Source organism: Garra rufa, chromosome 3 (genome assembly GCF_049309525.1).
Source record: "Garra rufa chromosome 3, GarRuf1.0, whole genome shotgun sequence".
Taxonomy (NCBI): Eukaryota; Metazoa; Chordata; class Actinopteri; order Cypriniformes; family Cyprinidae; genus Garra; species Garra rufa.
This window is the reverse complement of record NC_133363.1, coordinates 40,609,552-40,634,562: the sequence shown is the minus strand read 5'-3', so window position 1 is coordinate 40,634,562 and position 25,011 is coordinate 40,609,552. Positions and strand designations below refer to the sequence as shown.

General features: G+C 35.9%; 1 protein-coding gene across 3 annotated transcripts; it reads right to left on the bottom strand.

Annotated features, from left to right (window-relative positions):
• Nucleotides 1-68: 68 nt before the first annotated feature.
• LOC141332001 (AKT-interacting protein) lies at nt 69-18,220 on the bottom strand. 3 transcript variants are annotated; one of them, XM_073837067.1, is made up of 10 exons: nt 18,117-18,220; nt 16,570-16,673; nt 14,370-14,578; nt 13,148-13,212; nt 12,550-12,650; nt 11,478-11,566; nt 5,447-5,545; nt 4,890-4,997; nt 1,219-1,319; nt 69-1,010 (listed from the first exon to the last, which is right to left on the bottom strand). In XM_073837067.1, exons 2-9 carry the CDS (start codon nt 16,609-16,611, stop codon nt 1,247-1,249), a joined length of 786 nt encoding a protein of 261 aa, XP_073693168.1. In that variant the 5' UTR covers nt 16,612-16,673; nt 18,117-18,220; the 3' UTR covers nt 69-1,010; nt 1,219-1,246. The 3 variants fall into 3 exon arrangements, with proteins under 3 accessions (XP_073693168.1, XP_073693166.1, XP_073693167.1); XM_073837065.1 differs by having other exon boundaries at nt 1,259-1,319; XM_073837066.1 differs by lacking the exon at nt 18,117-18,220 and adding an exon at nt 17,553-17,683 and having other exon boundaries at nt 1,259-1,319.
• Nucleotides 18,221-25,011: the final 6,791 nt, after the last annotated feature.

Here is a 25,011-nt window from a genome sequence, read left to right as displayed (position 1 = left end):
ACAAAATCAGACTAGTTTCATCGTTTATGCATTTATTTGCTTATAACAGTTAAAAAAAATACCTTACTTATACAGCTGAGCTCACATCAGTATACTAACTGAAAACGTCCAAAACAAACTTAAAAAAAAAAAAAAAAAACACACATTGTAAAACAGCAAAATGTCTAAAATTTAAACCGTCGTAAATTTCTAGATAAATAAATGAGCTATGGACTCTATAGAGGCCATTCATTTCAATGAACTGCTCCACTATTTACACATCAAACCCATTTAGATCAAACCATTAGGACACAATAAAAGTGAATTATATTACTGAACAATAAAGATTAACTTAAGGGTCTTAATGAATAGCATTTGTCTTGCTCTGTATTTTACATTAAAACTATTTCATACACGGGATATTACACAAAAAACCTCAACCCAAATACATCAAGACGCAAAAACAAAGTGATCCGTCCCAGTCTGCAAATGTACATTTGAAATGAATACTTGGTTAATAAGTTTGCAGGGAAAGCAAAATAATGGAAAAATGTATTAAATCTATTAAATTATTAGTTAGAAAACCAATTAGAGCATGACCGACACATAAGTGAGGTGGTTTGTTGTGCCTGAAAACATTAACATGTGCAAGTAACAGTACGGACTAGAACCATCTCTGAGCCGTCTGCGCGTTCAAGCCTCAGCACAGAAATGAACAAGTGGGGTCTTTAGATCTATACTGGGAACATGTCTATAATTCGTAAGCCGTTATAGCAGTTTAAAACAGTATTTTTAAAGCTGAGCGAGGGTTTTGCGAATGAAGATGAAGTTCATAGAACTCCATCAGAATTCTATATATGTGGTTCGGCGCAGCCACGGTAGCGTAGCGCCCCTCCTGGCGGACAGACAGAAGCGCTGAAGGTTCACGTCTGAAGGGGGTTGTCCTCTTTGCTGAAAGGCTGAGTGGAACCAGGCTTCACCCAAGACAGCCCAGACACTGGCAGTCCTTTGTTATAATCCTCTGGCCGCCGCTACAACAACAAGAGAAGACCATTGGTCACAAGCACCAAGAGTGTAATTAATATTCTCACGATAACACACATTTGAACCGACCCACAAGTATGTGGAGTAGAAAAAGATGACAAGAAATAGAAAAAGAAAAAGAAACAGTGTTCCACACACAAGCTCATGCTTTAAAACAAGACATGCATCAGATACCAGGAAGAAGCCAGTTTTTACTTGGTTGTGGGGAGCAGTCAGGGGAGCGTCACACACTCACTTTATGTGCAAACATCTTCTCTTTTGCCTCTTCATGCACCGCTGGATTCCACGGAGAGAAGCTGCAGAGAGAAAACACAAACATCAGATGCGGAAAAACAAATGAGCCGAAGTCCAGTCTGATGACTCAGTGCTGAACTTTTAACCCCACTGAACTAAAACTCCTTTCGTTTTCACGAACCAATCCAAGTTTCAAATAGATAAGCTACATTTAACCAGTTTACTAGGTCTCTGGAAGAAGGGACTGTAATATTTCAAGTATTATTTTAATGGTCAAATTTGCCCATGTACGATTTTTGTCTCACCCGTTTACATGACTTGTATCTAATATCTGCATTTACATTTACTCGCCTGCCCAAGCTTCCAACTGCGAATGGTTGTACAGAAAATTACTAACATAACTCATCAAAAACACACCAGATGCGATTAACCCAGCTTATAATGTTCACTTGCCAGCACTGACAAACTGAATTTTTATATTTATACACTATATACACTACCAGTCAAAAGTTTTTGAACATTGAGATTGTTTTTTTTTTTAAAGAACTCTCTTCTGCTCAGCAAGCCTGCATTTATTTGATCCAAAATACAGCAAAAGCAGTAATATTGTGAAACATTTTTACCATTTAAATTAACTGCTTTCTATTTGAATATTTTAAAATGTAATTTATTCCTGTGATCAAAGTTAAACTTTCAGCATCATTACTCCAGTCTTCAGTGTCACATGATCCTTCAATCATTCTAATATGCTGATTTGAAGTTCAAGAAACATTTATCATCATCATCATTATTATTATTAGTATTATTATTAGCAATATTTAAAACAGTGGAGTACATCTTTTCGGGGTTCTTTGATGAATAGTAAGATCCAAAAATCAAAAGCTTTTTATTTCATTTAAGATTACACACTATATCATTTAAAAGCTTTTTTTTTTTTTTTTTTTTTTTTTTTTTTTTTTTTTTTTGTGAAAAAAAAAAAAAATTAGAAATCAATACTTTTATTTTGCAGGGATGCTTTAAAATGATCAAAAGTGATTTCTATTTCGGACAAATGCTGTTCCTCTAACCTTTCTATTAAAGCTTAGAAACCTGAGAAAAATAAATAATTCCACTCTGTTTTCAACATCATAAACGTTTTTTTCAGAAGCAAATCAGAATATTAGAATGATTTCTGAATGATCATGTGGCTGGCGTAATAATGCTAAAAATTCAGCTTTGAAATCAAAGGAATAAATTTCAAACATATTCAAATTCATTTTAAAACATTCAAATAGAAAAGGGTTATTTTAAATATTTTTACTATTTCAAAATTTGACTGTTTTTGCTGTACTTTGGATCAAATAAATGCAGGCTTGGTGAGCAGAAGAGATTTCTTTAAAAACAATAAAAATGTCACCGTTCAAAAACTTTTGACTGATAGTGTAAATAAATCCTATTTATAATATTCATGGAGCACTAACTCAAAACAAGCTTCTATGCTCCCAAATGTGCAGATCTCTTACCTATATGTGACCATGGACCACAAAACCAGTCATAATGGTCAATTTTCTTAATAAATATTTGGCACAGATACAACCATTAAAAAAAAAAAAAAAAAAAAAAAAAAAAAAAAAAAAAAAGAATCTGAGAGTGCAATACTTAAAACAAATAAAAATAAAATAATTAAATAAATAAATAATTAAAATATCGAGAAAAATCACCTTTGAAGTTGTCCAAAAAGTTCTTAGCATTGCATATTACCAATCAAAAATTAAGGTTTGATATTTATGGTAGGAAATTTATTAAATATCTTGACACTAGTGTTGCTTTCGTCAACGAAAATTATGACTAAATATCGTCAATGAACCTTTATCACATGACGAAAACGAGACGAAACGAAAATGCTGGTCATGTGACGATGACTATAATAAAATGTATAATGCAATATTGTTGACGAATAAAAACGAGACTAAATGTGGTTTACAAAATAAAAACTATGCTAAAATGTCTCTTCATTTTCGGCGACGAAAACGAGACGAAACGAAATGTTATAACATTAGATTGATGTGCACATGCCCAGTAGCCAGAGCTGTATCCCTTCTAGCCTAAACCGCAGGCGACTTCACTTTCTTTGTAGTCGTCTTCTAGATAATGCCGCGAGTGTGACTTGAAAGTGAAGTTTGACACAGAGAAAGGGACCGATGGCCGGTCAGCTGTGGTTCATCTTTGGGAGAAAAAGAATAAATGACACATACATTTTTTCCTACTTTTTAGTCGTGATGGGAAAATGAAGCTTTTCGAAGCACCAAAGCGTTCCCCTCAATTGTATCGTAAAAAGCTTCATTACTCGAAGCTTTCCAACACGTTGTACACTAATGACATCTTGTGGTCAAAGGTGGAAAACATTTCTTTTGCGTCCCAGATGTCAAAGCGATTTTTGGACAGTTTCACAAAATGAATCAATTTGTGATACGAAAACCATTACACAAATTAATTAATCTGTAAATAAACTTATAGTACAAGCATGATTTGTGTAGCCATAGATGATCAAAGTAAATTAAGAATATTGTTAAATTGACTAATATTATTATTAATTAGAAGTGCTTTTGAAGCGGGAATTACTACTAAATGAACATGCACAAAACTTCACCTACATATTTATTCGTATTATGATTTAAGAAGTGAATGACACTTGAAACCTGCGCAAGGAGTTCGTGTTGTTTGAATCAGAATACGAAGCAGTCACGTTTGTTAAACTTGAATGTATAATTTTTTTCTGGCATTGTCATGTTATGCAATTTTATTTATTTTATTTTATTTATTGTTTTTACTCATTTTATTTCAATTTATGTGTGTGTACTTCTAACATGTTTGGTAGGTAAAATAAATGTTGTAAATTCAAATTAGAGCATCTTCCATGTCTGGAATGGATGAGCTTGAGCTTATAAGGTAACAATAATATAATAAGATAACCTTGTTTGAAATGGGTTTGGCTAAAAGAAAACTTTGGTTGTGTCTACTACTAGGCACTTATACTATATTGACTGGGTTAAATAAAATTGCATTACTAAAAATAGACTAAAATACAATTTTCATTGACTAAAACGTCGTCAGTTTTCGTTGACTAAAACTAGACGAAAATAGTCATGGGTAATTCTGACTAAAATAAGACTAAAATGCTCAGACTTTTAGTCGACTAAAACTTGACTAGACTAAAAAGAGTATGAACGTGACTAAAACTAATAAAAATTAAAATGACAGCTTCACACAAAGACTAGACTAAAACTAAAATCGGCCGCCAAAAACAACACTACTTTGATTTTTGGCTATTGCTACAAATATACCATGCTACCTAAGACTGGTTTTGTGCAAGCATGCATGTCTGCTCATACACACACATCTATAATACAAAACTCATTAAAAAAAAAAAAAAAAAAAAAACTCATTCTCTCTTGCTCTGTGGTGGCTTGGAGTTCGAACTTTGACGTAGAACAGATGTCCAGATATTAGATGGGTAAATGATTTAAAACCACATTTGTAAGTGCAATCTTTTTCAGATGAGAGATTTTTTTTGTCCCGCTGTAAATACAGCCTAAAAGATCATAACTGCAGAAGAAATCTTCACAATACAATATCTTGAGTGGTGTACTTGCCTTATTGCATAAGGGTCATCTATCTTGGGCTGATCAAACAGATGACTATTGCATAGCTTGACACTGTCTACCACCTTGCTTTTGAAGAGCTGGATGTCTTTGTCATACCTGCACATACAGCATTGATAATAAGCAAAAGCAGTCAAGTGAACAGGGCTTCAAAACAAGCTCTTAACTACTGGAAGCCACAGCTAAAAGGAAATGAATGTGGGGGGAAAAAAGGCTAAACAAGCTTTTATCTTGATGTGTGAAGTCAAGCCTGAGGTTGGTCTAAGCCTGTAAGCACTATGACTTCAGATGCACAGGAAGTCAAAATAAGCTCAAACAGACTAACACAGCCAATGCCCAAGCACATGAGAGAGATAATGTGGTTACTTTTTTTTTTTTTTTACTGAAACAGAACTTCAGTGGCTGGCACTTTTATTTAGCAACTGTCGCTCTTGTTGAGTGTAAATGCTGGAAAGAGTTCAAACTGTGGTGACATACACATATATATATATATATATATATATATATATATACACGAAAAAAAAAATTATATTTCATCTATTACTTACAGCACTGCAGCCTCTGGGTTGAGTGGATCCATGGTGTTGATCTTATAGAAGATTGTTCTGGCATACATAAGGACCTGCCAGATATGATTGTGGTTTCGCCTGCAATTTTGGATAAAATTAAAAGGAGTCACGACATGACACAGCAAATTTCCCTTGATCTTTTGCCACAAAAGAGGTCTTTGTGTGCTTAATACATCTCACAAGTTTCATAACTTAAAACAGGGTTCCCACATCTTGGTTAACTTCAAATTCAAGGACCTTTTAAAGGGATAGTTCACCCAAAAATGAAAATTTAAAGTTTATCTTCTCACCCCCAGGGCATCCAAGATGCAGTTGACTTTGTTTCTTCAGTAGAACCAGGGATGCAAACAGAGGTATGGTCAAAAAGGAGTGAGATTATCGAAGCCCGCGCCCCCGCAGCAAATATCATATATTTTCGTTTATAGTCGTTTCCCCCTTCATTTCGATCTCTTTACTTAACATTCTACATGTAAATGATACATGCTCGAAATATGACTGATTTTTACTGGAATGCAGTTTAAAGGTTGAATTTAACATATATTTTATTTTGTTTCATCTAATTAATAGACTAGCCTATTTAAACACTAGTGTTTCACTGAGGTTTCAACGAATCATTGTAGTTTCATTTGTAAATGAAAACAGCTTATTTATCGTCACACATGGGCATAAATACTAATAAATATATAATATATAAATAAATAATAATAATAATAATAATAATAATAATAATAATAACAACAACAACAACAACATGGAAAAAACTGTGTTAATAGAACGATGGATAAATGTCTTGTAGGCCTATTTTATTTGATGTACTGTGACAAAATTTACAAATGAAACTACGTGAATAATTCACTCGTCATTGAACTACTATATATTTATAGGCTAGTCTATTAATTAGAAGAAACTAAATAAAATATATGTTAAATTCAATCTTTAAACTGCATTCCAGTAAAAATCACAGTCATATAGCATAATCAAAGCTTTATTGTCGATCATTTACATTCAAACTTTAAGTAAGGAGATCGAAATGAAAGGAAAAATAACGAATATAAACGAATGATACAAATATTACAGAAAAAAGAGGGTCAGTTAATGAACTTACAAGACTGTGGGATGCATAAAATGTTTATTGTGGGCTTATTTTATTTAATGTACTTTATGTAATATTTATTATTAACTTATTTTGAATGCTGTCTACATCGCGCACAGACTAGCGTAGACATCTTCGCATATTTTGAATTTAATTATTTAATATTGTATTAATTTCTATAATAACTAACAACACACAAACCCAGGACATAAACCCTCTTTTTAGGTTGTAATGACACTTTTCTATGGTTATTGGAATGGTTAAAGGTTATATTTAAATTTTTCATACAACATTAAGTTATTAACTTGACTGACTTCTGAAATAGAGGAGGTAACCAATGGCGTTTGAGATTACAATTAAACCAGCAAGTCCCGCCCCACTTTTGGTGTTTGTCAGCGCCGCGCTGCCCATTGGGTGGCGCTAGCAAACACGTCTTCCCTGCGCTGTCGAGTCGGCCGCGCAGATGACATGTCAGCGCGGCGCGAGCACTTTAATACCGCACTGTTTCGTCCCACTTTTGGGTTGTTTGTTTCCCATAAAAATAGCCTCTGCGCCGAAAGGGTCGCGGGACTGACGCTTCTACTCTGCTCCTGCTACGCGCTGCCGCGCCGCCTCTGAGTGCGGTGTGAATGCTCTAATCTGTTAACATGGGCGCCGAAAAAATACGCGCTGCTTACGTCCTGCTTACGCGTGCAGTGTGAAACCGGCGTTATCGCGCTGATGTGACCGAGCCCGACCCGAACCCGAGCATCCTTTCTAAACCCGGCCCGGCCCGTCGGGTACCGTTGGGCTCGGGTCGGGTATCTATCATCCTCTATAAGAGCAGCTGGCAGCAGATAATAGTGCGCAGCCAACTGGCTGACGTGCGCAGCTCTCTGACTCACTGTTTTCTTTTCATACAAGTTTCCTATGTTTCATGGACTGTAACGGCGTTTACTTATTTAGTAATTTTAATACAGAATTTTCTATGATGAAATTATAATCTGACACTCCAATGTACCCCCCCCCCCTCAAAAAAAAAAAACTCATCGGATCTGCACGATTCACACGTCCCCCACACAGCCGTGAAAAAGGCGGCATCCGCCAAAAGGCGCGCCGTTTGCATCCCTGGTAGAACACAAACAAAGATTTTTAACTCAAACCAGTGCAGTCTGTTAGTCATATAATGGCAGTGGATGGGCACCAAACCTTTAAAAGTAGGTGCATAAACTACGCCAGAGCACGTACACATGTAACGCGCCAGATGCTGAGCTTGTGCTCAGAACAGTTGGACAAGGCTGTGTATCAAAGGTAAAAAAAAAAAAATGATATAAATACTGTTCAGATTCTCGCAAAAAACAGATCGTTTCGTGTCTTAGGACATCAATGTATCGTCACGAGCCACAGGGTGTAATTTGGTTTTGTCTGTGCATGTTTTTTTTTTTTTTTTTTTACTTTCAAAAGTTTGGTGCCCATCCACTGGCATTATATGACTAACAGACTGCAACAGTTTGAGTTAAAAATCTTTGTTTGTAATCTACTGAAGAAACAAAGTCACCGACATCTTGGATGCCCTGGGGGTAAGCAGATAAATATCAAATTTTCATCATTTTCCAGGTCCAACACCCTAAAATTCAAGGACTTAATGTGGGAAGACATTTCAAGTGAGAGCAAGGTCACATCGTGTTACCTTGTAAGACACATTGTTACAGTTTACAACTATGCAAAAAAGCAATTTAATCAAACTTCACAGCCTATTTTTGCAATGTTTCAAGGTGTGTGTGTGTATAAAATGTTGAGGTATTAATCGCAGTAGTTATGTGCGTGTGAACGTCATGGCAATGTACAACACAAAGTACACAGGAAACACTTAACATAGCGTGTAACTAATGTTAATCAAACAAGCTAGTATGCATAGGCCACAAAGTGTTGGCAAAATAACACATTAGCAGACTTGAGGAAATATGGATTTTTTTTCCCCAAAAAAACCTCTCTCTGTAAACTTTCACTTTCAAGGACCTCCATCTATGCATGTTTATTTGCAAAAACTTTCCAGGGCATTTTTTTTTTAGTAAAAACCCTCAAAAACACATTAACAAATAAGCATTCGGTCGCTTAACGGCTAAGTGTGAGAGGGGGAAAAAATAAAGTAAAATAAATAAATAAATAAATAAATAGCTTCACCTAACTATCACAATTCTTTTTTAAACTATTTAAAAATTGATCGGTTTACCTCAGAATCTATTTATATTTTATTTTTTTACTTTTCCTAAGAGGTTGTGGGGAGAAGTTACCACTTTTATTCGAAATGTACAAATGTGTTGCACTTTAAGCAGCATTGTGCCGAAGTATGATTTAAAAGTATGCAGAGCCATCTGCTCTCTCAGGGCTACAAACCATTTTTTCTGCCGGTGGGGCTATTTTTTTTTTTTTTTTTTTTTTTGACCGGTCGCACTGGCACGACTACTGCATTGTTCAACTAATAAGCGCTGCCTTTTCTGTTGCATGTGAGAAACATTTAAAGACAAACGTGCCGAAAGTGAAAATAAACCCCACTACGTATTAGCTGCGCAGCGTGGAACATTTATCCAAGCTCAAAACAGCTTTACTCTGGAGCCAAGTTGATTTTGTGACACTGTTACAGCACAGTGCTGCGAGATCCAATAAGTAGTGTTTTAATTCACCACACAGTGAAAACGGCTGCTGCAAGATCTAGTGAGAATCATTTGATTTCTGCCCAGAATTCTGTTATAAACAGCGCTTTACGTCAGAAAAACAGAAGTATTAATGCTAACTATAACCATGGTCTTGTGGTAGAAATACATTATTCATTTCAGGGTTTGTACAACCTTTGAGAGAGAAATTCAAGCACCTTTTTATGAACTTCCAGCATTTAACATAACCATTTCCAGCACTTTAAAGCTCTAAAATGTCCAATTTAAATGCTATTTTTTTAATGGGATGACCAAAATATACTTTGCAATAAACAAAGTAAAAATTGTTTTAGCACTTTATTTTAGAAGATATTTTTTTTACTCATTTTGTTGAACATTTAAATCGGCAGACTAGCGTATCGCCCCTGCCATAATAGCAATATCGAATCGCAATCAAAATTCTTAAAAGAAAAAAAGACAAAAAAAAAGTATTGTGATTGTATTGAATCTGGAGGTAGGTGTATCGTCCCATTCCTAATGGCTGACATCAACAAGAGTGAGAGTGTCATGTTGCGTCAAAAGCAAATAGAAATTACAAATCACTGCCACAGTATACAGATAAGAGTTCATTTTCTGACACAGTCCACATGCTTAAGACTGTCGTCAACAGGACAAATAAAGTGAAAGAACGTTTGCTTTGACGCGTTTGGTATAAACGGCTCATTCGCGTCTTTGTACAGATATCAGAAGGATCCCAGCATAAGGATCAAGTGGATAGTTTATATTTAATGGCATCCCAGATCATTTCCGAGGATTGTTGGGAGAATTTTGTTTTTAGTAAACGAGGCACAGTGTCATGAAGAGTTCACAAAGAAACATTTGTTGAAAGATGAAGCGGTACTAGATCTGACTGCAGCTGCCTCACAAACGGTAAGTAAATTGTTTCATAATGCTTTGTCTGGAAATTACTATTTTATTTTGATCATGTTGTCAAAACACTCACATGCAATAGCGAGGGGGCATTGACACGGTTTTCTATGCAATGAAGTTTGCCAATCATAACAGTGGCCGATTACTGACAAGCAGGGCCTAAAATTAGCACTCGCAAAGCGCCAATTGAGAGTAAATATCGACGCTGGCGAGTATATGTAACAGTGTCAGTCGCCAGTTGGCAGGTAAAACTTTTACTAAATATAATAATGCAATGTAGTGAAAACAACAGACAGTTTTTTTTTTTAAAAGATTTGCTGTTTCTGATGCAAGCGAATAAAATAATCTTTTCTGAAGACAAGACCATCGTGATTAACTGTTGTGTCATAAGCGACAAGAGCGAATCAAATAATAGGATATAAACAAGCTGATAAGGTGAGAGCAGTGTGATGGCTAGCTTGTCTCTAGACACTGTTCTAATAACTTTTACCTGAGAAGATATTGCTGCTTCATTTCAGAAGATTAACTTTTCTCTTCTTTATAACCCGAGAGTGTGGCAACACACACGCCTAAATGGTCAGTGAAGTATAGTTTGAAAGGTCGGACGTTCGGCTCTACGCATATGCTAAGCTGCTTCAGACAATGCACTAGTAGCACTACAATGGACGAAAACACACACAATTATGTCAAATGCACAGTTTTGCCTGTATTTGTCTTAAATCAGTTATAAAGTCTTAAATGACCATAAAGAGCTCAAATGTGTGTCAGATTCGAGTCATGTGCATCAGGTTTTAAAGTGACCACACTACTTTTAAAGTGAAACCTGCTGAAGTCTGTCATTGATGGAAATTAAACAACAAAAGGAAAAGAGAAATCATTACTCAACTGCTCTAGTCGCTGATTAACTTTTGTAGCTTGAATAAAGGTCATTCTGTATAGTAGTTTATGTTAGGATTGTTTTAAAATCACTTAAATTAAATGTTGTTATACATTTCAGAGCCTAAAAATAAGTTAATTTTAATCACATCACTGGCCATTGGCATAATTGCAAAATAAGTTAGTTTTAGGCCCTGTTGACAAGCCTTAAAGGACCCGCCCTTTAAAACCGGTCGTTTTAGACAGGTTCAGAATGAGAGTTGAAAATAATAAATTCTCAAATATTTAGTTTTTTGTGCAAAAGAAATTAACATTAAAAAAAAAAAAACCATGTCTAGACCACACAAGAAATACAATCCTTTTCCAAAAAGCCAAAAAAAAAAAAAAAAAAAAAAAAAGCCAACACAACACTGAGCCCCTTTAGATTCAGATTCAAGGGAGGTAAATGGCAATACAAGAAGACTCTTTTTAAACAAACCTCCATTTGGTGAAAGCTCTCCTCACATCCAGCTCGCCAGAGACCGGGTCCACTAGTGGGTGGAAAACTGGGGTGTCAAAAACAACCCTCTGGAAAAAAGCAAAACAGACACATTAATGCAACAAAAGCAGAACAGATTAGCTCTTCTGATGACAGCAAACTAATATATATATATATATATATATATATATAAAAAGTAGGTGTCCCCAAAGCTTTTAAACAATTAGTTTTCATAACTCAGTTTTTCTTGAGTCGAGTTAAACATAGCTATTTTTGTCAACAGACATTTTCGTGACTTAAGCATTTAATTAATTAATTAATTTCTTTGATTTAAAAGGAAGAAAACAAGCAAGAAACACTATGATATCATAAAATGAACACACCTCTACTGACATGATAATGTTGCCAGTAATGTTCTGTTCCTAGACACACCCTGGTGTCATCACATCATACGGTTACAGAATTAAGACGGAAAGAGTATTTCAACATTCCATTTGGCAGTTTAAAACAATAAAACTTGTAAAGACTACAGCAAAGTCTGACAAACATAATACTGTAGCAAGTATGTCCACTATATCAGTTCTTTGGTTTCGACTGGAGTGAAAGGAAATACAAGCTCCACTTTAAATCCCTTATCCCGGCAGTCATAACTCCAATAACAGCTCTGAACTGAGGTGCAAATCTTTCTATCAACAAAATGCCAAGAACATGCATACACCCTCTTGGTTTGATATTTTAAACCCACAAGTATGCAAGTTTCCTTTTCTCCTCCTTCATCATAAAATATAATGCATAAGACGCTATGCAGAGACATTCTTTTCAACTTGGTCACTTCCTTGAAATTTTTTTATAGCAACCAACTATCACCATGTGAAACCTGAGCTCATATTTAATGGTTTAAGATTTCAAACAGTTCTAATTCATGGAGTGTGCAGCTTCTACGATGACTGTAAATGAGAATACAGAGGAAAAAACAACTAATGGATGGAATAAAAACACATAGTAAAGCCTTGGTCATGTTATGGCACAAAATTCAGTGGAAAGATGTGTGGAAATTGTATAATACACTTACAGGACAGTCTCCATCTGGGTAGTTATCAGGAATGTAGACTGTGAACTTAAACACACCGTCTTGGTACAAGCCATGTCGAATGAAAATCACACCAAACCACACTGCAATAGAGACAAGACATGGATGGATACTTAACAGAGCAAATCAGCAATATAGCAAATGATCGTTTTACAATTAATCTATTTGATGATACAAAACAAGCAATTAAAACACAATGACTAATGCTGTGCTGCGTTCAAAAACAGGTGTGGGAGTTTTCTATCTGTTCAACCATATTAATTTCTGTGGTCTGGTATTTGGTTTATGCATAAACGAAATAAAATGCCAAACCCAGAATTTGTTTTGCATGTGTAAAAACATATTACATCTCATTTCATTAATCATGCACATCTCCCTGGGTGCCAACATATTTACATGTCATTGCAACCCCATTCTGACATAGTCGTAGAATTCCACACAAGGCTCCAAGTTAATCGACTGCACACTCTGTTGCACTTTTCCAAGCAGGAAGTTGGAAATTCTTTTGGAGTTGAATGGAATGCAGCATAAGAGCATTCTGTGACAGACAGAATAGAATGGAAGAAGACGACATGCTTACTTAGTGCTGATCTGTATGAAGGCTGTACATAGATGCCAGGGAGCTTCTGCTTGATCACCAATGTGCTGCAATAGACAAAAGGTCATAATTGTCTATTTTAAACATGCATCTTAAAATATGCTACATAGCCTAATGGTGTTGATACACAACTCCGAGGCAACTGTTGAATAACAAATGTAATGCATATTTGTATTTAATTTGGTTATACACTACCAGTCAAATGTTTTTGGACTAAGTTTTTTAATGTTTTTTGAAGAAGTCTCTTCTGCTCACTAAGCCTGCATTTATTTGATCCAAAATACAGCAAAAGCAGTAACACTGTGAAATAGTTTTACCATTTAAAAGAACTGCTTTATGTTTGAATATCTTTTACAATGTAATTTATTCATGTGATTTTAAAGCTAAATTTTCAGCATAATTACTCCAGTCTTCAGTGTCTCATGATCCTTCAAAAATCATTCTAATATGCCAATTTGCTGTTCAAGAAACATTTTGTTATTATTATTATCATCATCATCATCATCATCAACAACATCAATATTTAAATAGTTAATAAATTTTTTTCTTTGATGAATAGAAAGACCATAATTTATCTGAAATAAAAAGCTTTTAACATTAACTTTATACACTATACCATTCAAAAGCTTGGATTTTTTTTTTTTTTTGGAAATAGAAATTAATACTTTTATTTAGTAAGGATGCTTTAAATTGATCAGAAGTGATGATCAAGATATTTATAATGTTACAAAAGATTTCTATTTCAAATAAATGCTGTTCTTCTGAACTTTCTATTCATAAAAAAAAAAAATCTACTCAGCTGTTTTCAACATAAATGTTTTTGAGCAGCAAATCAGCATATTAGAATGATTTCTGAAGGATCGTGTGACTGGAGTAATAATGCTAAAAATCAGCTTTGAAATCACAGGAATAAATCACATTTTAAAATATATTCATAAATAAAACGGTTATTTAAATAGTAAACAAAAATTCAAAATTTTACTGTTTTGCTCTATTTAGGATCAAATAAATGCAGGCTTTGTGAGCAAAAGAAGATTTAAAAAGTTACTGCCCAAAAACTTTTGACTGGTAGTGTATAATCATAAAATTCTATTCAGCTTTAGGTACAAGATGTTTTACAATCACAGCTTCTTTTGTTCAACACTACTAAAACATCATCAAAACTGTTATTGCCCAAAACCTGTGGAACCTTGTCTTCACTTACAACTCAGCAAGCAGCGAGTATTCCAGGTAGAAAGGGCCGTATGAGGCATGGGTGCCATTGGCAGACTGTGTAGAGGAGGCCGGTGAGGCGGCTTTAGTGATGGGGACGGCATTCTTTGGGATGGAGGGAAGCTGCTTTTTACCAAACGGAGGACGAGCTGGACTGGATCTCTGCTCTCCTGGACCACCTTGCTCCTCACCGTCAGATCTCTGCATAAACAAACGACACTTGTTCAATGGTTCTAAAATCTACAAAAGCCTTTTATTTGCACAAATTAGGGTTATAAACATTTTGAGTTTTTGGGGCCAAATCAATGACCATTAAATACTCAAAATGCCTGATACGGTCCAGCATAATTTCTTCAAAGAAATCATAAATAAAACAAGCAGAACTTAAACGACTCAAATTATTTTTTACTATACAACAAGTTGCAAATTGCTAGAATCAGAGAAAGAGAAAAAAAAAAAAATACTACAAATGCAAAATATGGATATTTCTTTTCTTTTGAATTTAAGTGAAATGTCAACTGGAAAACCTCTTACTAATTATGCCTTCATCTAACAAAAAAAATATATCACTGTTAGACTAGCTTAAATTCGTTATGCAGAATTCCATACATTTTCTTCTCATATCAGCAAAGAGAGTGAAAAACCTACAGAATTCATCTGAGCCAGACTATAAGGGAAAGGGAAAAAATGAAATATCAGACAACAGAGGTTCACATGCAGTAAAGGCTTGGGCCCGGGGCTTAATGACAAGAACATCTAACACAGCAAACTGATTCAGCTATTCAGCACACAGCCTGTAATAAAGCTAATGACAACAAAATACAGCTGAATATCACGGAATACATTCAAATACACCCTTCAACAAATTACTAACAGCTAGTCCAAGTGTCTGCCATAAATCAAAAAGTGAGCAACTGAGCCATGAGTCAGCAGCTGTAAAGAAACGGCAGAATTTTACGCCTTTATGACAGCTGCGATGCCACACCACACCAACGCCTTTGCAGTTTACAACAAACACTTACTTCTTCAGCCAAGTCAAAAAGATTCACTGAATGTGATTCTCAGACTTTAGCGAGTTTAAAACAACCGTAGTTTCAAAACAAATCAAAATTGAGTCACTAGCCTAGAAAAATGTCCTGTGTGACTATAGAGAGGCACAAATCACCTTTAGACCCTGAGCCTCCCATGTGATTCATTATTGAAGTCACCTGTTGTGTGCATTACTCTGCAAACAGTCATTTAGACCAGCGGTTCTCAATTCCAGTCCTCGCGACCCACCGCTCTGCACATTTTGTGTGTTTCATGCTTCATCGCTTCCGACGTTTGTTCTATTCCAACGTTACTGCCCTTCGAAGTGGACATCACAGGATATTCCGCCATTATTCATTAGTTCGAAGCGAGCGTATGTGTTCCATTTGAAGGTCATTAAAGCGTGCGAGACGTAAATTTAAAATGCATTTATTTACAGATGCACTTATGTCACACTTCTCTAGTAAGTTTCATCTGTGTGTGAAGACGCTACATGCGGTGGCGTAGCGCAAATATGTGAATGAATGTTTCGAAGTATAGTAAACAGATTTCCCCCGCTTAGGGAGCAGGGAGCAATGAACACTTTGCAGGGACCATGTCAATCGGATCGCAGTTCCTGCACGGACCTCACTTCTAATGAGCTGGTTATCTGAATCAGGTGTGTTAACTAAGAGAGACATGCAAAATGTGCAGAGCGGTGGAGCGCGAGGACTGGAATTGGGAACCGCTGATTCAGACATCAGGTAAAGGACATTGGGATGTTTATGTGTGATCCTGAACCACAAAATTAGTCATAAGGGTCAATTATATTAAATTAAGATTCGTACATCATCTGAAAGCTGAATAAATAACCTTTCCATTGGTGTATGGTTTGTTAGGATAGGACAATATTTGTCCTTATTAAATATCTGGAATCAGAGGGTGGGAAAAAAAATCTAAATATTGAGAAAATCACCTTTAAAGTTGTCCAAATGAAGTACTTAGCCATGCATATTGCTAATCAAAAATTAAATCTTGATACATTTACAGTAGGACATTTACAAAATATCTTAATGGAACATTATCTTAATATCCTAATGATTTTTGGCATAAAAGAAAAATCGATCATTTTGACCCATACAATGTTTTTTTTTTTTAAATACAGGTGGACTGGCATGATTCACCTTACGACCAGCGTTTGTCGACATGCTCCAAAATGGGTTCATTACTCATTGAGCTCTCGATGGGTGTATGCCTGTTCACTTTTTGGTGGCATCCGAAGAATTCGCTGTGAGAGAAAGAGAGAGAGAGAGAAAGAAAAAGTGCTGATGAGAGCCTGGACATTTGGAGAACACAATGGGCAACCTGATGCTGTATGGCAGCTGGTGGCAATCCAATCCCCACTAACCATGTTGTTTTCGGCACTAGTGAGAACTTCAGTCAGCTTTTCAATCTTTTATATATATCTCTTTAATATTATTATCCTGGCACAAGAGGCCCCCACTCTAAAATTTAAAAGGCAGCTACACAGTTGTGTATATATAAAGAGTCAATTTATACTGGACAGTTTAGTGTTAGAAATGTGTGTAAATTATTATTATTATTTGCAAAATATTTAGTTTCTATCTCTTTATTTTTCTCTTTTCCTTTATTTTTCTACCTAAAAAAAAAACTACCAATATATTCTGTTTTTGTTGTTGTTTTAAATGAACATTTATTCTCAAAAGTTTTCCCCATGGACCCCAAAACCTCTGGTTTACAAGAGCAAACAACCAATTCTACAGTAATCAATATTTTGACGTTTTGAATAGTCAGAGCTAGCAGCCATTATCCTAAGGCCCACAAATTCCCCATATGGTTCATATAAAATTATTAACCAGGGTGAGGTTAAATCCAGTAACGTTAGTAATATTATACAGTGACAGATGTCAACGCCTGGACGAACCAAACAGAAACAACAGCTCCGAAGTCTCGTAAAACAAATATATTGCCTTCCTTTCTACCTGACATTTACTAAAGGCAGCTTTGTTTGGTGACAGGACACTTTAAGGTTTAATTAAGTTTTCTCTAGGTGAAGCAGAGTTTGCGTTACCGTCACGGTATTTGTAACTGGACTAGACTAGCTTTCATTTAGCAATACCTCCATAACTAACGGGGTTCCACTTACCTGAGACAAATAGTGTCACCTGGTTGAAGACATGTTACACGGTACCTTATCCAAAAGGGAAAGAGTGTGATTTAAACTATTTTTTAAATTCTGTACAGCTTACTAAACCATAGACGACCCTGTTATCCGAATAATCTCACACAAATACCGAAAACGCCTCTAACTAACTTGACAGGAAAAGGCGGAACATAAACACAAGCGACGGACGGTGATTGGTTCTTATTGTGAGTGACAACCCCTTCACCCTATTATACGTTCAATACAGCAATCCACAAGGTTAAATGTCTGCAGGTTAACGTTTAGACAGCAAATATTTGGCACATACCGATCATTTTAGATGGAAAACAGTTTGGTAATGACATCAGCCGCAAAGTGTACAGCGAAAGTGATTTTTAATCAGCTGACAAACAGACTTGCTTCTCATGTTGTCAGCTCAAGTTATGAGCTGAGCGTTTTAACGGACGCGAGTTGCGGATTTGATCTTAACTGTATGATATACATTGACATATCCACGTTAAGCGTTCATAGACATTTCTAAACCAGAATGGACTTTGAAAAACTTACCCTGCTAAACTCAGGACATTCCAAACGCTTTTAAAACATGTAGTATCCACCCTCTCTGTTGACGGACGGCACAGAATGAGTTCGCTTTCTGTCATTGGCTTATAGAGACGCACGGTACATTCTATTGGTGCGTTTCCCTGTTAATCATGCCAGACCAAGGTAGTAAGTTCGGATTGGTTGTTTTAATCATGCTTTTATGGGAATTTATTAAACCGATTCATTGGTAGCTTTATTCATACATAATACGAGGTTAATTTATTACGAGTTTCAGTGAAGCTTTTTTAAAAGTGAACCATTACTTTATTTAAAAACAAACACTTGTTATAAAAATAGGAATGTTTAATATGTTTCTTACAAATTAGAATTTAAATTAGAAATACATTAATAATGTAAAATTAAATAATGTAAAGTATCTGTTTTCCTCAGCATTTTTAGTCATTATAACTAATGTTATGGAGATATACAATGCATGTTATCTTTTACTTAGTACTAACCTGAATGAGATATTTCACATAAAAGACGTTTATATATAGTTCACAATAATAGTTTTTTTTTTTTTTTTTTAGTGATTGTTGTTCACGAGTCCCTTGTTTGTCCAGAACAACTGTCCACTTCTCTGCAAATTTTCTGCAAAAAATCTTTCAGATCCCAAAAAATTATTTGCTTTTTCAGCATTTTTGCATATTTGAACCCTTTCCAACAATTTTGAGATTTTGAGATTCATCTTTTCACACTGAGGGCAAGTGAGGAACTCATATGCAACTATTACAGAAGGTTCAAATGCTCACTAATGCTCCAGAAGGGAAAAAAATGCATTAAGACCCAGGGGTGAACACTTTTGAACAGGACGAAGATGAGTACATTTTTCTTATTTTGCCTAAATTTTCCTTTTTTTTTTCATTTAGTACTGCTTTTCAGAAGCTACAGAAGATACTTACATGTTTCCTAGAAGACAAAATAAGTTAAATTTACCCTGATATTACTGCATTGTGTTTCCTCCTGGAGCATCAGTGAATGTTTGAACCTTCTGTAATAGTTGCATATGAGTCCCTCAGTTGTCCTCAGTGTGAAAAGATGGATCTCAAAATCACACAGTCATTGATGAAAAGGGTTCAGATACACAACAATGCTGAAAAACCAAAGAATTTGTGGGACCTGAAGGATTTTTCTGAAGAACAGCAGGCAGTTAAACTGTTTAGGACAAACAAGAGACTTGTGAACTAAAATAAAAAAAAAAAAAAAACAGCTGTGGATCATTCAGGTAACAACACAGTATAAAAAATCAAGTGTATGTAAACTTTTGAACAGGGTTGTTTTTATAAATTCAACTATTATTTTCTTTTGTGGACTATATGTTAACATCTTTTATGTGAAATATCTTATTCAGGTCAGTACTAATTAAAAAAATATCATTCGTTTTGTATGATTCTTCATATTTTGGTAAAATAATGAATATTTTGCAGATTCTGCAAGGTGTATGTAACCTTTTGACCTCAACTGTATCTGATGATGATGCATACTCGGCCTGTCATTTGCATGTTCCCAGCGTTCTAGAATAAAGTAAAGGAGGAAACACATTTTCAGGAAACACATTTTGCAATGTCCCCTTTAGGACAACAGAGGGAGTCAAATACTAGGATTCAGAGCAACAACCTCCCCAACTGACTGCCTAATTTAATCCTCTCTAAACAACCACATAGGCTTTTGCTTTGGAAATTAGTAATGTTATTATCAAGACTGTTAATGATGTTGTCAGTACATGGTAACAATAGTAGATTACATATAGAAAGTTTCATGGTGGCCTACTACTGTAGCATACAAGTGATTTTCCTTACTTCTAGAGTAACTGCACTAAAAATTGGTACCTGATGTTTGTTTGTTTGTTTGATTGATTGATTTCTTGAGGGATATGCCTAATAATAATTTATGAGGAACATAGAGAAAAAGAAAAAACTAATTTACTGCTTCAACGGTTTACCTAATTGAGGAAAATGACATTGTCCAGGACCGAAAGTGGAAGCTAATTATTGACTTAATTATTGTTTAATTATCTGATTCCATTTTGTTTTTCAACACAGTCTGCTATTAAAAGTAATTGGCCTGTGGTTTCTTGATGCAGCCAGTAAACAAAGCAAGGTCACTGACTCATTGACAGAATAAATTTGACTGGATTCCAGTGGCATTTCCAAAATGTAAATGTTAGACATGAAAAAGGTGATTGCACTCAGCCTCAAATGCTAATACCCTCTGGCCTCCCTGACCTGGATATGTTAATAATGTTGCCAGCATAGAAAATGACTGTTTGCTTTGTTCAGCAAATAAAATAATGTGGCCGTCTGGTTTCAGCCTGATCTTTTTAATATCATTCTGACGTTGAGTAAAAACGTCAACACTTCATGTTGTGTATATTTGCCTGTATGTAGACAACAGTGGTACTGTCTCTTTTGGGTTGTAATGTATAAGCAGATGTAATTTTGTCTTTTTATTCTCCCATTTAGTTCTTAACATAAGCGAGAATACCTGTTTAAAATGCCTTTTTGAGAAGACTTTAAAATAATGGATTTCCAACAGGCTTTCAGAAGGTTTTGCATTCTTAGACTGTTGTTTGAAGTGAAAAAAAGTTGTTGTTTTGTCCTTTCTTGTTAGTATTGATTAATGTAGCAAACTTGCTCTAAAGCAGCCACTCGGTAGGCCATTGTGTTGGAAACTGCAGATGAAAAATATCCTGTGCTCATCCTCTCCATCACTCTGTGTCTCCTGTGAGACACCAAGGGCCTGCTTATTCTGATCTGCAATTTGGTTTAAATGACAGTTAAAAATTGCAATTGGCAGCCCCCCAGTGAAATATGCCACGACAGCAAAAGCCATAAAGCAGGCAGAACGAATGACTTCACGTCTAGATAATAAGTAATAACAATGTTAGTTTGAATAAGAAAAGCCAGAGCTGGATTCAGATGCAATATTCATTGTTGGAATATGCACGACTGGGGAGAGGAACGAGGAGGGAAAAAAGCATCAAGCGAGTCCCACACACAGCAATAGTCTTGTCTTATCCCTTAGGCTATGGCCCGGCTAGCACCTCAATGCAGCAATTATTTGCTATAATGACTGCAGTTCAAATAAGCCCGGAGATTTTATTAAACCAAATGAGGAAATCTTCAGTGTATTATCACCTCGTGATTGACAGTGACAAGTGTTGGGCCGGCTCAGATGTGAGTGTGATGAAGAAGCTCTCGGCAAAGCTCTCAATAATGTTCCCCCTGATAAAGTTGCCTATTGAACTCCAGCGAGAAGAGAGAGCAGAACTGCACGCATATTAATTCTCATTGTCAAGAGGTGGTTAAGGGAGCAAGGGCAGACGGAGGAGCGAATAATCTGGCTGGGCTGCGAGTCCCTTACACTGCCTGGGCTGGCATTTTACGGCTCTAATGAAAAGGAGATCTATTGTGCCCGATCATGTGCATAGATTTTACTATATGATAGTAATAATGAAAGAGAAATATTCATATTAAGAGCAAAGGTCATTCACAGAGTAGGCTAAGCTTTCCTAAGCTGCAACCTTTACAGGAACAGACAACCTGCGATGCAGATGAAGAAGAAAGAAGAGGGAGAGAAAAAGAAAAAGAGACGGAGAGTGTTGTTTCTGAGTATGGACAAAGGGGGGAGACAATGTACTGTTTTTCAACTGTGTTTACACACAACTAAAATCTCATGGAAAGGAAAATGACCATTATTCCTCTTTACACAGGCTGTTAAATACAGTTCAATAAGGTTGAAATATATTACCTTAAGGCTTCTAAAAGCAGTGTCCATTACAAGGTGTAGGCACAAAGCAATCACCGTAGCAGCAACACTGTAACAACATTGGTTATTTTTTATTATTACTTTATTATTTGCAATATTTTAGTGAAATTAATACTTACAGTACTTACAATACTTACAAAACACAAAATAACTGTCAATCTCCCTCGGTCTGGGGCTCCATGCAGGATCTCGTGGAGTTTCAGTGCTCATGAGAACAATCAGCTCAAAACTACACGGAAGGATCCTGTCAATGATCTCAAGGCAGCTGGGATCATAGTCACCAAGAAAACAATTGGTAACACACTATGCCGTGAAGGACTGAAATCCTGCAGCGCCCGCAAGGTCCCCCTGTTTAAGAAAGCCCATGTACAGGTCCATCTGAAGTTTCCCAGTGAACATCTGAATGATTCAGAGGAGAACTGGGAGAAAGATCAGAATCGAGCTCTTAGACAAGGGACGATGGACGGGGCCATGTAATGTCAAATCTTGGGTGAGAACCTCCTTCCCTCATTGAAAATAAGTCGTGGATGGGTATTCCAGCATGACAATGACCCAAAACACACGGCCAAAGCAAAAAGGGAATGGCTCAAGGAGAAGCACATTAAGGTCCTGGAGTGGCCTAGCAAGTCTCCAGTCCTTAATTCTATAGAAAATCTGTGGATGGAGCTGAAGATTCAAGTTGCCACACATCATTCTCGAAACCTAATGACTTGGAGAGGATCTGCAAAGAGGAATGGGACAAATTGTGTGCAAACCTGCTGGACAACTACAAGAAACGTCTGACCTCTGTGATTGCCAAAAATGGTTTTGCAGCCAAGAACTAAATCATGTTTTGCGAAGAGGTCAAATACTTATTTCACTCATTAAAATGCAAATCAATTTATAACTTTTTTAAAATGTGTTTTTCTGGATTTTTTTTGTTGTTATTCTGTCTCTCACTGTTAAAAGAACCCTACCATTAAAATTATCGACTGAACATTTCTTTGTCAGTGGGCAAACATACAAAATCAGCAGGGGATCAAATAATTATTTTCCCCACTGTGTGAAAATTAGGGGAGAGCGGGGCACAACCTAACACTTTTTGAATTTCGCGGTTTATGTAAATCGACGTGGGGTTCAGAGTACAATTTTTTATCCACGTTATTTTCACACTTGTCTAGTAAAAATATATCGCTTTGTTTCATATTTACAGTGTATACGTTTTTCGTTATTTGCCTCAAAAGAAAGGAAGTGAAACGTGACAACATGCCCCGTAGGTGGGGTACATTGTAACATCTGAGGGGCACGTTGTAACACGACCATATGACAGCTTAAAATGTTATCTGATCGAATGAAAAAAATATACACAACAAACTAAAATATTTTGTCAGTAAAATACATGAGTTAACTTTTTCAAATGAAGTAATGACGTTAAAAATAAAAATGATCTAATTTTGGAGTTTGAAAATGAACACATTGCAACAATGCTTTGAACGGCCCTGATCGCAACACACAGCTGTACAGTAGTTCAAAACAATGTGGACAGATAGATGAAACACATTTAGACATTCAGAAGAACACTCCACTCCTCCACACACAACTCTCATAGAACACCACACACATAAACCAGCCAAAATGCTTTACATTACTTGAAATAATAACTTCTGAACATTAAACATTGATTGTCAGCCTTTATTCACCTGTTTCTTCAGGTATCTTATCGAAATCCTTAGAAGTAAATCGTGTAAACTGCACCGCTAATGTCACAGAATAGCATAGTTTAATAACAGCGGGGAATATTGTAACACAGTGTTACATCTTTCCCCATCTGCGCGACTGGAGTTTAAAACAGGTTAGTGTCTTCTGCTGGTTTGCGAAGCATTAATAAACCATCTAAACTGATAAATAACAAATTGGAGATTAAAATAATAGCAGATTTGTCTAATTTTAAATGAATATTTAAAACTGAAATGAAAAGTTTACTTCAGCCAGAAATGTACTTTTACTATGGTAAAATAAATATTCAGCGATATCTTCAAAAGGCTTTTGAATTCTGGCGCTCTTTTTTCGCTGCATAGTGTTGCTATGGCAACTAGTAAACACCGTAAATTTGGTTATGCTAGCGTGTGTGGAAATATTTAAACCACGCGTGTTACAATTAACCCCGCGTTAGGTTGTGCCCCGCTCACCCTACTTACTACAATACTAATACCTCACTATAAATGATATTAAAAGTGGACAAAGTTGGTCAAAAACCTGCATTTACACAAACTGACGACCAACCACAACTTTTAGACACCATTTTTATTTTTTATCTTAACTGCAACAGAACTGAACACCCAGGAGTGTGAGATATCAGCAATTAGGGCAGCAAATGACATGTTTGAAGACATCTAATGAGACAAGTGAAACATTCGATTCAGACGTACCTTGATGTCTTCAGTGCCCAAGAAGCTGCACAGTGATAAACACAAAAATAACAGAATCAGTTATGGAAACTCAACTAGATTAATCAGATTCTGCAATAAAGCAGCTCAGACACAATCAGACATTCCTGGCATTTTCTTCTAAAGAGAAAAAAAAATAAGATTCTTAAGTTGTTAGGAAAATATTTCAGACTTTTTTCAACAACTGCACCACAATCTAATTGATAATCCAATGAAATATAATCAAATTGTTTGCAGTCAACATGACTGATAGGTGTCATAACTCACTATTGTTGGTTGGGTATGTTATGCTAATATCAACAGATCTGCACACAGAATAACATTACGCAACTACTGTCCACACAACAGTTTTAATCAAAAACACAGGCAAACTCACTTTTAATAACCGGTGCACAGACGATATGAAGAATTCTCTTTAGGCGGGATGCTCTGGTCGTTCTTTTTTTAGACTCAGGCAGAGTTGCTTTGAAAGACAGTGCACACATTATTGTCTGCAGTATGTGAATGAGCGAGTAAGTGATGTGGGCTCTATGTCCGCATATGCATCACACACGCCACCATTTATTAGAGCCGTGCACTAAGTACAGGCCATGTTATTGGATTTGAGTACCGACTCCCAGACACGTTCTCTGGCGCTGGATATATATTAAGATGAAGCAATCTCA

Excerpts from the sequence above, each read along its gene's own strand:
- LOC141332001 (XM_073837065.1), bottom strand. The coding sequence starts at position 16,611 with ATGAACCCATTTTGGAGCATGTCGACAAACGCTGGTCGTAAG. Across the intron at positions 11,567-12,549 it reads ACCCAGATGGAGACTGTCCT|AGGGTTGTTTTTGACACCCC; the intron begins GTAAGTGTATTA and ends GCTTTTTTCCAG. Across the intron at positions 1,011-1,258 it reads AGAAGATGTTTGCACATAAA|CGGCGGCCAGAGGATTATAA; the intron begins GTGAGTGTGTGA and ends TTGTTGTTGTAG.